The sequence below is a fragment of the Panicum virgatum genome, chromosome 3N (assembly GCF_016808335.1).
Source record: "Panicum virgatum strain AP13 chromosome 3N, P.virgatum_v5, whole genome shotgun sequence".
NCBI lineage: Eukaryota > Viridiplantae > Streptophyta > Magnoliopsida > Poales > Poaceae > Panicum > Panicum virgatum.
The window spans coordinates 6,071,633-6,088,951 of NC_053147.1; the positions used below are offsets into that span (position 1 = coordinate 6,071,633).

A 17,319-nucleotide genomic window follows, 5' to 3' on the forward strand; every position below is an offset into this window, starting at 1 on the left:
GCTCGGCTTCAACGTCACATCCTTCACGTGGTTCATCTATCGTACCTAAATGAAATGCAGCAATGCATATGTATGAATGCACAGTTCCGAGTTGTTTAGCGAGTTAGGGTTTATTATTTTTCCTCCACGATAAAGTTGTAGTCCAACATAAAGTGAGTTGGTATGGGAAAACTTGTCAATTAATATTTCCTGGGCAGTCATTTATAGAGTAGTAATTGTATCCATACTAACTCATAAAAGAGCTGGGTGTGCTGTTTTTCTTTTATAGAAGTGCAGAGAAACATTTCTACTCACAAATAGTTCCCTAGGCCAAAGAATGTAAGTGCTGGTAATGATCTTTTAACTAAAGATTATAATCCTTAAGATGAGTTTGTTGTAAATTTCCAAGACTCGGAACATAAGTATACATTGCATGAAAAATACAACAATGTACAGTTGTATGAAACAAGATTAATTAATTTTTTTACAGATAGTTCTACAAAGTTACAAGGGCTCTTAATTTACCAGAATAATTCTATCATTCAAGACAATCTCTAATAACAGTACTAGATTTTTCCGGGTAAAGGAACTATTTTTCTTCATTTAATGTATTTCTTCTTAACAAAAATCATTTGGTCTAGTTAGGCATAACTAAAAATTCTCAAACTTCTTCTACAGTAATTAGGAATCAAAATTAAAGGTACTGTAAAAGTTTCAACTCATGAAACAAAGTAGACAAATTGAAGAAATAAAACTATTTAAACTAGGCATAAATATAGATTTAATTAAAACTATAGCTAAAGATGAGAAATGATCATGAAATTTTTATAGTAACACTACAATCACATGTATATTCTACCATAAAAATTTCATAGCATGAATTGGCTTCAAACATCAGTTATTAAAAAGGTAAAAACAATTAGTCTTTATGCACTATTAAACATAAATCCATTTTTGCAGCAAAAGCTTCTAACTAAAATATGTCATATTATGGTTCCAGATTGTAGAGATTTTGATAAGGATTCCAAAAAGTATTTATTTGCTATTTTAGGATTTTTCTACGAATTTCTATTGATTTTACAAATTCACTGCAAAAATTTTAAAACAAATCTAATATTATGTTTAGACCCCTAGATTTGCAGAGGGGCCCCTAGAAAGATTTGGGGCTCGCAATTGGGTCCCTGGCCGGAGAACAGAGTAGGGGGCGGCGGTTCCCGGCCGGAATCCGGCGGATTCGCTCGCCGACGGTGAGGGAAAAGAGGGGGAGGGGCACAAGGAAGGGGAGAGGGACCTTAGGCGACGTTCGGGTGGAGCCGAGGCGGACGGGGGCGGGCCGGCCATGGAGCTCTGCTCCAGGCGGCAGCGGTGGGTGGCGGCGGCGCCACTCCGACGACCCTGGGCGACGGGGACCTTGCTGTGGAGCTTCAGGGGGAGGTGGGGAGACGATTCCCGAGGTTGTTTTGGGCGGGGAGAGGGCGGAACGACGAGCTCGACGGCGAGCTGCGGACGGCGGCGATGCTGTGCCACGGCGGCGGTGTTCCGGAGGCCCGGGGCGGCGGTGAGCGGGCTTGGGAGGACCAGTGAGGGCCGACGAAGCTCGCTGGGGATACAGTTAGGGGCGAGGAAAAGCGGAGGAGGGGGCTCCGCGTGAGCAGGCGGCTCGACGGCGGCCATGGCGTGGTGGCGCCTCTGCGCGTGCAGGGAGAGGTGGTGGTCCGGCCTAGGAGCTTCACTGGGCGAAGGGGAAGCTAGCTGGGTACTGGGTTGTGGTGGAGGAGGGGCAGGGCAGGGGTTTAGCGGTGAGGTCAAGGGGAGGCGGCGCTAATGGTGGCAGTGGCAGCGCTCCTGAGCAGGGGAGGGAGCTCGGGCTCTGGCTCTGAGGAGCGAGAATGGAGAGGCCAAATTGGGTTTTGCTCGTGAGTGGATCAGGACGACTTGAGGGGTGACGAGCTGCACCGGCGATGCGTGAATTGTAGATGATGAGATCGGCTTAGTTCAAAGGTTAAATTTGAATTCTTGATGAATATACATAAAAGCCATATTCGAGTTCAAATTCAAATTTTTCTTCACTTTCTGTATGGAAACTTGAAAATATATGAACATGAAAGTTGTTCCACATTTACAATGCTACAACTTTGGTTTTGGGAAAAAATTTGTTTGAGCTATAATTAAGAAATTATTTTCAAAGCAGATGGGTTTGAAATTTGAAAGATAGTTTAAATCTTTAAAAACCATGATTCAAAAGACTTGTCATTTCATGTGTAAAATTTTGTTTTCTCACTTTAACTTCAACTAGACTTTGGTTTATCATGACATTAGTGACATGCCAATTCAATTTCATATGTATACCTTTATTGGTTTGTGAGTTATTGATTGCCAAAGTGCATATACATGGGCACATACATACACACATACACATGCATGCACATATAAATGTATTCGATTCCATTTTTCTTGGTTGATTATGCATGAAATCATCTTTAATATTTCTTGCTTAGTATTTTAAAACTCTGGGATGTCACAGCCTACCCCCTTAAAAAGAATCTCGTCCCGAGATTCTGAACGATAGACTCTCGAGGGAAGAGGAGCAGACCAAGCATCAATGCCAGCAGGACAAAGTCACATTAGAGAATATTGATATTGACAATATGATCCTTTGCAGATAAGGATTGAGAACTTAGAGAGAGTTTAAGAAGCAAAGTATAAGAAACACGATATCTCCTACGATTTTACCTGATTAGTAACATGTCCAACTTTGCGTGTTTTATGCCCTCTTGTTCCAATGGTAATGGCATAGATTGCTTGAGCATCTGGGCAGATTAAACGGAGTCCCTTGTCTACCACCTCTTGGAGTCTTCCCACGTTCACATCCATTACCAGTTCCTTCGAAGATTATTCTCTTCGCGTCTTCAGAAGAAAGGCTTACTCGATTTGGGATCCGATATATAGATCTCCAGACAAACAATAGAGACAGAGTTGAGGGAGGCTCACGCGACACCTGCGTGTGCCAAGTGATAGAACCTGGGGTTAGTTGTCCACAGAAGGCTCTCGTTTCCGTCGTAGTACTGCCAGTCGTTACTAATAACACCACTAACGAGCATATCTTTAACAAGAATTTCCAGGTATGGCATTATGAGAAAGATGGATAGCGAAATAATGCATGGACGAGTATTATGAGAAAGATGGATAGCGAAGAGGTGATCCAAATACAAGGTATGGTATATGAGTGGTAGAGATTAATCGTACCATTGTGTGAACTAATCAATTGTTTTTCCACACTAAAAAGCTCCAGGGCTTCAGTTTTTGCAGCAAGAGTCTGTGGATAATATATGCGGACACAATCACCACCAAAGTCGGCTGGAAAGGACCGGTGGACTATTCTAGTACCAACATATAGCAGGATTTTGCAGAGAAGAGAGGATCTAAGTCCTGGAAGAATCGATTTCTCAATCTGGTGATGAATCTAGATAGAAAAGATATCAAGGTGAGTTTTTGCTCAAGGACATTCTTGCTCAAACTGGTGATTAAATTAAACAGTATGATGCGAGATGCATATGCTCGATGACCATGAGAATGATGCATCCTCGAGATGTATGATTGCAATGCTGGTGCAATGCAATGACGAAATGTTTTATACTCAATTGAAATGGTGCTTATGACATGATGCAATTGCCATGATGCTGACCCAATTTTACATACACTCTGATGCAACGATGATGATGCTCTTGACGGATGCATGTATGAGATACACAAGCATGACGCACATATGGATAAGTTGATGATGCACATAGTGCAATGCGCATACCGTACCTATTTTCCCGCGACTAAATCTCGTTAGCCCTATACCCTTGAGTAAGGATCAGAAGTTAGGACACTAATAAAGTTGCATAGAAAGGGATTGCAGTGAGTTACGTCACACATACCTAGACATCAGAGCGCTCCTAGTAGGTCAATCATGTGGCTGCAGCGCACACGAGAGTCTAGGTTCCGTCGCGGCATCAAGGTCACGTGACTAAACACCACCACAAGAGAAATCAAGAGTGGCAACCCAATAGCGCCAGCAACGACAAGATAGGAACCGAAGACAACCCACGAAGTGGTACTCAAACGCATACCCATTAGTCAGTCTACAGATTCCCGATCATGATGCAGCACCATGCACTGACGAATGACATGAAATGATGTGATGCATGATTGTTGTATCAAGGACTGTATTTCAAAAGTTATTATTATCATGAATTTTTTTAATTTATCCAAAATTAACCGAGCAAGAATGAAGGTACAAGTTTTTAAATGTTGGAATCAAGGTAGCCAGCAAGATCAGGCATAACACCAAGAGGAATAGAATGATTATTGATGGGGTTTTGTTAACAAACATCATGGCTTAGCCAGGGAGCCATGAAGGAAAAAAGGAACAATGGTTTTGATAGGAATAGATTCAAAGCATTGATCAAGGGTTGGATCGATTGACAGGTTAAGATCAACGGTAAGGTTCACGCAAAACCCAAAGCTACTAACATACAAAAGGTTCTCGCCGCTAGGCCGCGCGCCGGCGGTGTCGGCCGGCGGAGGCTCCGGGCACGTCTCGCTGCCGGGCCGCGCCCCCCTGCCGCCGTCGAGCAGGGGCTGGGAGGAGGGAGGGGTGGCGGAGCTCGCGGGGGCCGCCACCGCTGCCCTCGCTCCACGCCGCCATGGCCGCCGCACTCGCGCTCGCGCGTGCCGGTCGCCTCCGCCCCGGTGCGCGCACCCGCCGCTGCCATGGCCTCCGCCTCCACCCCGGTAGTGCACGCGACGCAGATCCACGCCGAGCCTCCCCCGACGCCGCCACCATGACCGCCGAGGAGGAGCTCGAGGCAGGGCCACTGCTCGCCGCCGCCGCCACCATGGCCGCCGAGGAGGAGCTCGAGGCGGGGCCGCTGCTCACCACCGCCGCCACCATGGCCGCCGAAGAAGAGCTCGAGGCGAGGCCGCTGCTCGCTGCAGCCGCCGTCCGCCCACCACGCCGCGCGCGACCGGAGGAGGGGCGCGGCCGGAGGACGGGCCGCGGAAGCCCCGGCGACAGCGAGGAGAGTCGGCGAGGGAGGCGCCGGAGACCTCCAATGCGAGAGGGGCACGGAGGCCGCTGCAGCCCGCCTGTCACGAGGAAAGAGGAGCGAGCTTCTTCCCAGCAGAGAGAGAATGGAAGGGAGGATGCGGTGTAAAAAAAGATAAAAAAATCTGACACGTGGGGTCCGCAGTTGGTAGTTGGTATAGAGGGAGATATAGAGGATGGATGGGTGCAGCGAAACTGAAGGTAGAGAAGAAAATCTTGATGATCAGGACGGAATATTTCTTTTAAAGAATGAATTTAGAATATCACAAGTGCAGATAGCCTAACCAATCCAGCACATGTTACTTCAGGACATCTCTCATTTCTATATATGAAAGCCCCGACGCTCCGCGCCGTCTCAGGCAGGCCACGTCGGCCAAAAAAATTTCGCCCGTCCGATTGCGATCCGATGGCTACAGATGAAAGAGAATCTAAAATCTATTTACAAAACCTTTTGTATGGATGGGTTGCAAATCACGAGACGAATCTAATGAGCATACTTACTTCATGATTAACTCATAATTAGTGAACGGTTCCTATGGCTACGGATGAACTACGGATGAAAGGGAATCTTTTTATTTCAGAGTACCCGCGCCGTCTCAGGCAGGCCACGTCGGCCAAAAAAATTTTGCCCGTCCGATTGCGATCCGATGGCTACGGATGAAAGGGAATCTAAAATCTATTTACAAAACCTTTTGTATGGATGGGTTGCAAATCACGAGACGAATCTAATGAGCATACTTACTTCATGATTAACTCATAATTAGTGAACGGTTCCTATGGCTACAGATGAACTACGGATGAAAGAGAATCTTTTTATTTCGGAGTACTAAATAAAATCTATTTACAAAACCTTTTACACGGCTGGGTTGCAAATCACGAGACGAATCTAATGAGCATACTTACTTCATGATTAACTCATAATTAGTGAACGGTTACTGTAGTTCCACTGTATGACTATGGATGAAAGGGAATTTTGCTATTTCGGAGTACTAAATAAAATCTATTTACAAAACTCTATTTACAAAACTTTTTGCACGGATGGGTTGTAAATCATGAGACGAATCTAATGAGCATACTTAATTCATGATTAACTAATAATTAGTGAACGATTACTGCAGCACCATTGTATGGCTATGGATGAAAGGGAATCTTGCTATTTCGGAGTACTAAATAAAATCTATTTACAAAACCTTTTACACGGACGGGTTGTAAATCACGAGACGAACCTAATGAGCATACTTAATTCATGATTAACTCATAATTAGTGAACAGTTACTGCAGTACCACTGTATGACTACGGATGAAAGGGAATCTTGCTATTTCGGAGTACTAAATAAAATCTATTTACAAAACCTTTTGCACCAATGGGTTGTAAATCACAAGACGAATCTAATGAGCATACTTAATTCATGATTAACTCATAATTTATGAACAGTTACTGCAGTATCACTGTTGCAAATCATAAATTAAGTAAGCTCATTAGATTCGTCTCGCGATTTACAACCTATCCTTGTAAAAAAGTTTTGTAAATAGATTTTATTTAGTATTCCATACATGTGCTCAAATATTCGATGTGATGTTTTTGGGATAAAATTTTTGAATCTAATCACGGCCCTAATGGTGAGGAGATGTCCCAGGACCGCTCCCGGCCGCCTTCGACGGCGAGATTGAGACGTCGGATTTCAGCTACTATTTTTTTGCTTTCTTTGCTTTAAAAATAAATATCTTATTTCTATCTATGTATATCCATTTGTCTATACATCTACTACAAACCTCTATATAAACTTATATTGACAAACGGAAACAAGAAAATAAATTACGCGCGCAAAGCCGCGCGAAAGGCACTCGTGTCTCGAGAAAGGAAAGAACAAACACGACGTGACAGAAGTGTCCAGTGTTTGGTTTGTATCGGTGGTGTCTCTTCGGAGTTCCGATCTTGATTTCTTCATTTTGCGTAAATTTTATTGTGCTTTAAAAATACTTCTCCGATCCGGATGTTTTTAAACTGGTGTACTGCAAACGTGCATTTGAATTGTTTGTGCCTCTTGCTTTTATTAAAAAATTTCTTCTTGTCGAAACCACTTCGAAAATGGCACGCCAAGAGTCCATTTTGACACCCCCCCCCCCCCCCTCTCACTTTGCAACTGGTTCTAGGTAGAGCGCTGAACCTTTCGTTTCTACGAGACCACGAGTGGCCGATGCCTTGTTTAGTTCACAAAACCGGTAAAAGCAACCGTGCGGAAAATAGATTACACCAATACTGGCAGTTGGATCACGAAAACAATTGTGATTGCTGTCACAGGTTATATACAAAAGTGGGATGCGTCTGTTCTTGCTTTCCCCCCCTAGGATGCAACTTGGCATTGCGACACCTTTCTAGGAAGGAGGTATAAGCTATAGAGGATTAGAGGTGTTTGGATGTGCTAGAACAAGGATGCTAATGTTTAGACCTAGATATACTAATGGGCTAAACATAGGCTAATGAGAGCAAATCAAAGGCTTATGGGATTTAATTACCAATTAGCATCATCCGTGTAATTAGGTCAGCAATTAGTTTATATTTAGTTCTATTATTTGATATGTAATTTAGTAAGTTAAAGTTTATTAGCCTTTCAAATCAAACACCTATGTACTGTCACACGGCGATCACTGAGATAGTCCCGTGCAAAAAAAAAAAGTGGATCCTTATGTTATTGTGATATAGTAGCAATAAACGGTCACCAAGGTGGTCCGTGGTCAGATCCACAGTGCGGTCGTGTTCGTTCCACACACGGCAATGGTGAGCTCAGATTAGTGTCGTATGAACGAGAAAAGCGTGGCCCCAAAGCAGCTGCTTTTTTCGTTCAAAAAAAAAGCAGCTGCTTTCATTTTTTTCTTCAATTTTGGTTCACTTTATAGATTATATGCAAATGGATACATCTGTTTTTTTCCTCTTACGTGCTTACAACACTTCAAAACAAAAACGTATGAAGACGATGGGTGTGGTAGCAAGAAGGCGGGTAGTGTGATAAAACGGTCGATCCCTATGGTGGTGTGATGATATAGTCGATTGTGATAGCAACCAGCTCTGAGATATGATTCGTTTTTCACCTGAACACAACAATAAAAACTACCACTTTATTTGTCCTAGTCTTTAATTTGTTCTCCACTTTTTTCCAAAATTATGAAACGATCCACGGATCTTCCATAGTTGTCTATCACCGACGTGCAATTTGCACCTCTAGCAGAAATGAAGAGCTTGAAAAGGATGTGCCAAAATTGTTTTGTGGTTTTTGGCTCTACTAATAACCTCTAGAAACAGCTCTACTGTGATCGGTCTTTTGATTAGACAAAAGCATGACGGATGATAGCAGGTCGCTTTTTCAAGAAATAACTGTGAGTGTTCACTCGATTTTTTTTTTGTAACGATGAGTGTTCACTCGATTAATTTTCCCCAACGAGCAGAGGAATTACCTTACAATATACAGTTACATTTTTTTTGTTCTTTTCCCGAAGGAAAATAAACACAAAAAAGTATGATGGTGGTGCTCCCCGTTGCCCCATCATGCATGCCTTGGTGCGGCAACAAGATCCAAATCCAGTTTGCCACCTGTCAGTACCAGTGCCGCCATTATGTGCTCCATCCATCGAACGTTTGTGTCATTGCTTGCTTGGCAATGAAAGCAAGATATACACTGCATTTTCCGCGTGAGAAAAAACAGATATACCCCCCCCCCCCACTATTGTAAATTATTGATCATTTTGACTTTTCTATGTGCATAGATTTTACTATAGATCTAGATATATATTATATCTAGATACATAGTAAAATCTATATATTTAAAAAAGCAAAATAACCAATAATTTGGGACCGAAAGAGTATTTGCTGTGTTCGCTTGGTTTGTCAGCCAACCAGCCAACAATACTGTTCTCTCATACTAAATCAGCACCAGCCACCAGCTACCAGCCAGTCAGCAGTACTGTTCTCTCATAACAAATCAGCACCAGCCATCAGCCACAGCCAAGCGAACACAGCAAATGGGCTGGTAGGCCATTACTCATGCGGTCATAGGGTACGTTACCTGTCCCTCGGGGGCACTACTAATCATGAGTTGTGCCGCGGATATCAAATATGTACTATTAGATTCTTTATTAAATATATTTTTATAATATATATGTTTGGTGCCATAAATTTTTATGATTCTCTGTAAAAGTTTGGTCAAACTTGAAAACTTTGACTCTCCATGAATGTTGGAATGCCTTATATTTCAGAACAGAGGGAGTAGAGGTTATTATCTTTGTAATAGTAAATACTCTTATCCTGCCGGGAGAGCCCTATTATGGGGTGTAGGGTTTTCAATGAAAATCCAAAACAAAACTAATAAAGCATGTTTTCTCAATTTATCTCTTCTCATTTTTGTAGTAGTTTCAACTTTTTTCTCACCGTGGGTAGTAGTAGCAACACATAAACATGGAAGATTAGTCGTAACCATTGAAATGATAAGTACGCAAGTTACTGTAAATATCTGGAGTGCATGACTGCATGCCTTGCTTGGACCAACACAGCATGAAAGCGTGCGTGACCGTGCTTGGGCTTGGTAAATAACTTTATCGTGCCAACACGGCACGGTACAGATATGCCGAATGTGTTTGGAAATCTAGACCCAACACGAACACAAGACACTACAAAAGAGTGACCGATCAGGCTGGTACGACACAGCCCCACCTCCAACTCCAAGTGGAGGTGCCTTTCGTGCCCGCTTCCTCACCAACAGTGCGTATGCTCTTTTTGTGTGGTGTACTGGCGTTGAATGCTAATTACTAGAACGATGTACTAATGTGAAAAAAGTATTAAGTTATGATCGTTGCAGTTTGCCAGAACTGCTAGCGTTCTCATTTTAGTCGGGGGTGAAGACGTCTTATCAATAGAAAGCACGGTTATTTCTGATTGCTGTTAACATGGCGCCATCCTCTACAACAACGGGCGCGTTTAGTTCCCAAATCAAAAAAATTTTGTTATCAAATCAACAGTTTGACCAGATGTCGGGAGGATTTTTCGGACATTAATTAAAAAAACTAATTTCAGAACTCATCTAGAAACCGCGAAACGAATCTTTTGAGACCTTTGACCGCATCATTAGCACAAGTAGGTTAGCGTAACACTTATGGCTAATTGTGCACTAATTAGGCTCAAAAGATTTATCTCGCCGTGTACATCCAAACTGTGCAATTAGTTTTATTGTTTAACTATATTTAGTACTTCATACACGTGTCCAAAAGGAGAGGCACAAATTTCGAGATGAATATTTTTGGTAACTAAACGCGCCCAACATTTGTCGCGGGGGCAGGCAGGCGGGCAGCCAGCCCATTGAAAACAACACGTGGGCCCCTTGTCTGCCTGATGCCTCGGCATATTCCACTTTAGGCATATGCTGCCATGCTGGTGGTGGCAGAACAGTCATTTTCTTCTCACAAACCGGGCCATTTTGTTTGTTCCAGACTAGTACTAGTATAGTACACAGGAAAGTAAGCCCAGATAGGGGTGCAAATGGATAACTTTTAGGTACACCTCCAACTCTTTTTAGTTTAAAATATTGTACTAGTTTTTCAAAATGGAATCCTATTTTAAAAAACTAATATAATATTTTGAACTATCCCATTTTGAAAAACTAATACAATATTTTGAACTAAAAAGAGCTGGAGGTGCACCTAAAAGTTATCTATTTGCACCCTTAAGCCCAGATTCAATGAAAGTTTTATGCAAGATTTTATAGCATTAAATATCATCAATTTTGCTAACATGAAAAAGAAGAGAGAAAGATAGAGTTTCATGGGATATGAGGAGAGTTTCGTCACTGTAAAATCTATCTGGCACAATTATCTAGTTACCAGTCTAGATAACTGTGCCCACAAAACTCCCACTAAAACTGGCCTAAGAGCCCTGGGCCTCTAAAGCAGTTTGTCGCATTTCAAAGGTGCCAGCTCAAATTTGATTTAAACTTGTTTTTTTTCTAGAAAAATAAAAGAAAAAGAAATTTCAGGGAAGACACACAGCTTCCACCGCTAGCTCCCCATTGGAGCCTGGCATGAGCAAAGTGGCAACCTTTTCTGCACACACATTTGACCATTTGGGGTATCAACATCAAGTGCTAAAGAAACACCGTCGTTGATTGCATTGCAACGGCTTTCAAAGGGCGCGGCAGGGGTCCCTCAAATCAATGATCTCCAGCGCCGTCTCGGCTGCATATTGCACTACACCACCACCGCTGGCCGAATAGCTATGGGTGTTCAGGTAATTTGGGTAATACAAAATTCGGTATCTAGAAATGCTACCTGAAATTGATCTGAAAAAAGAAATACCCGAAACATCGGGTACCCGAAATTTCAAGTTCAGATTTTCCCGAAATACCCGATCAACTGTCAAATCTTTGTATCTCCCATTAAACAAGTAAAAAGAGGATCTAATACAAAAATAAGATCAGCATGTCATTATTATTTCACAAATCAAACAAACAAGCAATCAACAAATCAAACAAATAAATTTCTTATTGGGTTGTTGAGATCAAGTGAGTGGATTAGGCCAATGATCTATTGGGTTTTCAATAAAGTTCGGGCAATTCTGATACCAGGAGTCAAAACCCGAATTAAATTCGGATTTCTTAACTTTCTACCCGAGATAGTGATCGGGTATATCGAGTTCGGGTAATTTGGGTTTAGGGTTTGGGTTCGGGAAATTGAGCCCACCCAATACTCGTGGTGGATTTCAGTATTTCAGACGCCGTGGGTCACTACTGGGTCGTCAGTCGTGTGGTACCTGCATTGGGCCATATTTACAAGAACGATGGGCCAGGCCAACAAGCAAATGTAGCACGGCGACTGGCCCATGTACGGTTCTCCTTTAAACCCGGCCCCTCCACACCACTCACCGCTATCCTCCAATATTGGATGGGTTTGGGCCAATGCACGGTTCAAATAATTGTAACCCGATAAGCCTTTTCGAGCTTTTTTTTAGGCCGAACCGTACGTAGATCTTCAATTATTGTTAGACACCTTTTTTATTGTATTGTACTTTCCTCTCTCTATTTTTGTTTACATGTCATTTGTCCTAAGTCAAATTTGAAAAGTTTTGACCAAATTTATTAAAAATATAAAAACAGCTATATTATCCAACACATGCACTATCAACATATAATTTATTATGGATTCAATGAAACAAAATCCAAGGCTGCCGTGGTCCATGGAACCTTAGCGGTTAGACCGTCCACAGCGATAGGAGGAAATGGAGGAGTAAATCTACTGTTTGACACTGTAGATGCACTGTTTGGCACTGTAGACAGAGAGGGCGTGGGAAACGAGGCAAGAGCAAATTTGCTCTTGCTCTTGCCATTGTGGACAGCCTTAGCAGCCTAGTCGAGAGAAGCACCCATATGCATCCGCCGTGTCTCCTTGCAATGGACCACCACCGTTCGCGCTCTATCAAACTCACGTTCGTGACCATCACACAATCTACCGCGGTCCTTCCTTTACTGAATGAAAAGATATTTTTTATCACACACATTTATTTCTTTTTCTTTTTTACACAGACGATCATATACACACACGCAACCTCGTCTCTATGAATACATGGTATTTTTGTTTTCTTAAAGAGCTCACACTAAGCTGTAAGCTTGATTAAATGGCTGCAGGTGGCCACGGTGCTAAGGTGCGGCTGTAGGGCAAGATCGTAGTGTTCAATAGGAAAAGGAATGTAGAGAATTGTGTATGTGATGCCTAAATGGAGCAAATTCTAATATAGCATTGGCCTAAAAGGATAGATATTTTTCTATGGTAAATATGAACGCACAAATGTGGACAACGACTCTATCACATAAAAACTAACTTACTTTCGAGTTCATTTTAATATACACGTTAGGATTTTCAACCATCCAAAATTAAAATAATATAGCTAGAGGATACAGCCTTCAGTTAGCTAGTGAGCTGTTGTATCGTACCAGCTAAAATATACATAAAATAAAACTAATATCTAAATATGCTTCTTTATTTATTTATTTATCAAATTAAATCCATCTTTTATACTGAAGCATCACTCATGCTCCTATCTTCAAAAATGACATTTCCAGGTCAATATTGGATGGGTTTAGAGATTTTTATAGTGAAGCATCACTCATGCTCCGAACCGTACGTAGATCTTCAATTATTGTTAGACACCTTTTTGCCAGTTGACATAGCATGATATGCTGAAGCATCACTCATGCTCCTATCTTCTGTCACCTTTTTCCATGGCTGTGTGCATGAGCTGATTGTTATTTTGCCATTGGTAAACATGTTTGTCACAAGCTTATATCTGGACCGGCGTAATGGTGGCATACAGTGACCTACTTAAAAAAGAGTACTGTCCTACATATGAATTTCTTTTAGTTCGGCGACCTTTATGAACTCCCGGTTAAGTTTCATGATCTCCAGTGTCATTTGATGTATATAATATACCTCTTTGAAGGAACTAATGAAAGCTATGCCCTGGTAATGCACTAGGTATTTGTGCTTCAATCAGAAACATTGGTAATGTGCCTAAGTCGGGTACCTTCAATTGTTAAGAGAATTATACTGTGGTGCTGTTATGTTATAGTAGTAACTTTTAGCCAAAAGAGTGATGTTAGACTTCTTAAAGGCTCCTGAAATGATCTAGTATCTAGTAAATCCATTTTGCTTAATATTCTTTCGAGATCTTTCTTTGGGTATATGCTTATTATTTGTTAATCTCATTATGCCAATAGTTTTCTTCAAGTTGCTTTTACCTGTTTAGTCAAGATTTAACCTTGTGGACATATTTTTAATGAAATATGATATTCCTCTTTTGTAATGGCCTGAAACAAATTGGCATTTAATTGCATATACTAGTATAACACTAAATCCTTCACTATCCTTTTGTTCTCAGTGTGGCAAAAGCTTGAAGAAGAGAATTCTGAGTTCTTTCGGGCTTACTACATAAGGCTGAAATTGAAAAAACAGATTAACCTGTTTAACCATTTATTGGAACATCAATACAATCTAATGAAGTACCCAGTACCCCAGCAGGTTCCATGTGCTCCAAGGCCCAATGGAATTCATCCTATGCCCGGTAAGGAATAACTTTGTGCTGCAATCTTTCAACAAAATCAGAAAAAGTGAAAGTGAATAGGTTTTTTTTTCCAGCCTTGGCCTTTTATTTCCACATGATTCCCAGTTTTTTTTTTTTAAAAAAAATCTGAGATTCTCACTTCGATTCCACAGTTTTTGGCCCTGTTTTAAAAAACGTTTTAAAACTACGTTTAATCTTGATTAAACTCTAAACTTTGGCCTAGCGTTGCGTTTAATCACAGTGTCGTTTAATCACAAAAGACGTTTAATCACAAAAAACTCTAAACCATAGGCTAGCGTTCACCTAGCGTCTAGCGTTTTTTAAAACCTTGGTTTTTGGTTGTCAGTCAGAACATTTTTCGTCAATTATGCTTCACAATTACCCATTTGCTTCCACATACACATCACATTTTCTCAATGGATGCCCTATGCTCCTTTAGGCTGTCACCTGCAAGAGCAGCACCTGGTTTGCTTACCCGTTTCAAGTGGTATTACCATAGTTTACCTGGTTCTTCCCTCTCCAGAAACCACTTTGTGCTATTGCCCCCTACTTTACAGAGTTGAAGCCTATGAACTGCCTGATTAGACATCTCAATGAGGACAATGGTGCAATTGTCCCTTTAAAGAATGCAGAGTATGAGAGAAAATGTTATGTGACTGGGGATGAAATGGAACTGACTACCAGCTTGAGTGTTTCAGAGTTCAGAGATCATCACCAATGTATCAATCTGGAGTTTGCAAGCAATTCTTTTTTTTTTTGTGGGTGGGGGGGGGGGTGTACTTGCAGCAATTTCAAAATCATTACACATCAAGCAAATAAATGATTCATAAGATGGGAAGTAAAATGTTGGCAAATCTTCTTGTCACAACTGCATAAAGTCTTGCAATTTGACACTAAATTTGAACTGAGCACTTGCATTGGTTTGTTGCGAAACCTTCTGAAGATTTATTATAAATTAGCTAATGCAGCTGTTGGATAAACATGTGAAAATGTAACGTACTTTTGGTCACTTTTCACATGTTGACTGATTTCTTCTTTTGTAAATTGATCTTCATTACTCTGCTTTGTTTCTTGTTATTGAATAGAAATAGACACTTTTTCAGAAAAGCTCTATGGTCTTTCTTATTCAATGCCACCTGTTGCCAGTGCAGTTAACAATATGCCAATGGGATACCCTGTACTTCAACAACCTGGAATGGCAGCTCCAAGTCAGCCTCATGTTAGTCCAATGGCCTGTTGTCCCCCAAGCAGTCATGTAGTAAATGGAATTCCTGCACCAGGAGGTTATCATCCGATTGTCATGAATTCAGGAAATGGGTACACATCTATTTTATATGGTTACCTTTTGCTTTCATGTATTTTCAAATTTTGTTCAAGTTAAGTATAGTATGGTAATTAGGAAAGTGAGGAAGCAAATCTTAAATCATTGTTTTCATGTTTGGGATTTATGAGGAATCTTAAGCAAATTGGCAGTTCCTGGTAGTCAAACCATCTAGTTGCTTCATTTTCAGTTTGTTGGATTATTCTCTGAAACAATCCAGGCAAACTTATGCAAATATTCTTCATAATTTGTGCAATATGCAAGCAAGATGATTGCTATATCTGAACGCTTGTGCAGAGTTCAATATTGTGACGAATTGTATAATATAATGAAAAATAATATTAGATTAATTTAGTGAGTTGATGTTTGCTTTCTGTTGTTGAAGCATAATGGAGAACAAAACACACGAAACTGCACATGCTGCCACAGCGGGCAGTGCTATGTCCTGTGAGATGGCTGTGAGTCCATCATCTGCAATGTCAAGCAACAACCATGTATCTTTCACTCCATCTGAGATATCAGGGATGTGTGTGGATGAGACAGCAGCCAATGCCACATTTGGAGCTGATGTCGGTAACGGAGGGCCTCTGCAAATTGGACCTGATGCTGCCGATGGCTCTTCTTTAGGCGAGCAGATCTGGGATTTCAGTCTTTCTGTTCTATCAGCAGATTTGACAAATTTGGGAGGTAGTGTTCTTATACTTGGACATCTTATACTGCATATAGCTCCATCTGTAATTAGTTCTCCAGATACACTAGGCACTGATTCGTTAGACTTGCATATGCAGCATATGTAAACACAATATTACTTTTTTGCATGATTGCCTTTGTGACTGATGCAGGAAGTTGGTAAGATATACATGAGCAGACACAACTTCAGTGCATATAAAGTTACCTGATTTAGTTGTCCTTGAAACTATTCATTCATGTCTAATTGCAGAAGAGCAAGGTTCCAAACAGTTTAATGTTTTCCATGGCATGTTCTCACTTCTGCTATATTTTTTTGTTTGTTATTGACATTCAGACCTGTCAGCTCTTGAGAACTACTCAGGCAACCCTTTCCTGCCTTCAGACTCAGATCTCCTGCTTGAGTCCCCAGACCATGATGACATTGGTAATTTCGATCACTTCTTCAATGTTTCAGTTCTCAAAACTCTTCACTATCGTACTCTGATACTGTGTGTTGTTGTGCTTGCAGTTGAGTATTTCGCTGATGCCATCGACGGGCCATCTCAATCAGACGAGGAGAAACCATAGACAGAGATACTCAAATTGTTATTTGGACCAGGCTGCCACTTTCTCTTAGTTTCTTGGCAAGCTGCAGTTCTGTATTACATGGACTAGTTTGTTTACCTTAGACAAACTCTATGTTAGCGTCAATGCGTCAACCACATCACTGAAGAATTTTATAGCGAATTCCTAATTGTTCTAAAAAATGACGGTGTAGCCTTGTTCGTTATCTGGGAAACCCCTTTTGTCATCTCAACTTCTGCAAATGGTGAAAGTCGTACTTGTGTCTGAAATGGACATTTGGTCCCCCTCCCTTTAAATTATGACTTAGTTTCAGACAGATCTTCAATACCTTATTAATTTTGATAGCATTGCTGAAGTGTTTGCAACAACATTTGATGCAGTGGTAGTACACTACTACTAGTACTATGCCTTTTCTTTACTGACCAGAGGCTTGTTCCTGATGTTCCCTCCCAGATGAGCCAAAAGAGAAAAAGACCCTACGATTGCGGCTTTAATCTTGGGATACGGGACTGTGGGAACAGGCGAGAGGTATGGGCGTGTGGCCAGTAGTCCGCAATCGATCTGCCTGTTTGGTCC

At 41.4% G+C, this 17,319-nt stretch overlaps 1 protein-coding gene across 2 annotated transcripts; it reads left to right on the forward strand.

Annotated features, from left to right (window-relative positions):
* Positions 1–13,288: 13,288 nt before the first annotated feature.
* On the forward strand, positions 13,289–17,059 carry LOC120663951. 2 transcript variants are annotated; one of them, XM_039942906.1, is made up of 5 exons: positions 13,289–14,168; positions 15,315–15,485; positions 15,875–16,176; positions 16,514–16,603; positions 16,688–17,055. In XM_039942906.1, exons 1-5 carry the CDS (start codon positions 14,131–14,133, stop codon positions 16,744–16,746), a joined length of 660 nt encoding a protein of 219 aa, XP_039798840.1. In that variant the 5' UTR covers positions 13,289–14,130; the 3' UTR covers positions 16,747–17,055. The 2 variants fall into 2 exon arrangements, with proteins under 2 accessions (XP_039798840.1, XP_039798839.1); XM_039942905.1 differs by having other exon boundaries at positions 13,298–14,168; positions 15,320–15,485; positions 16,688–17,059.
* Positions 17,060–17,319: the final 260 nt, after the last annotated feature.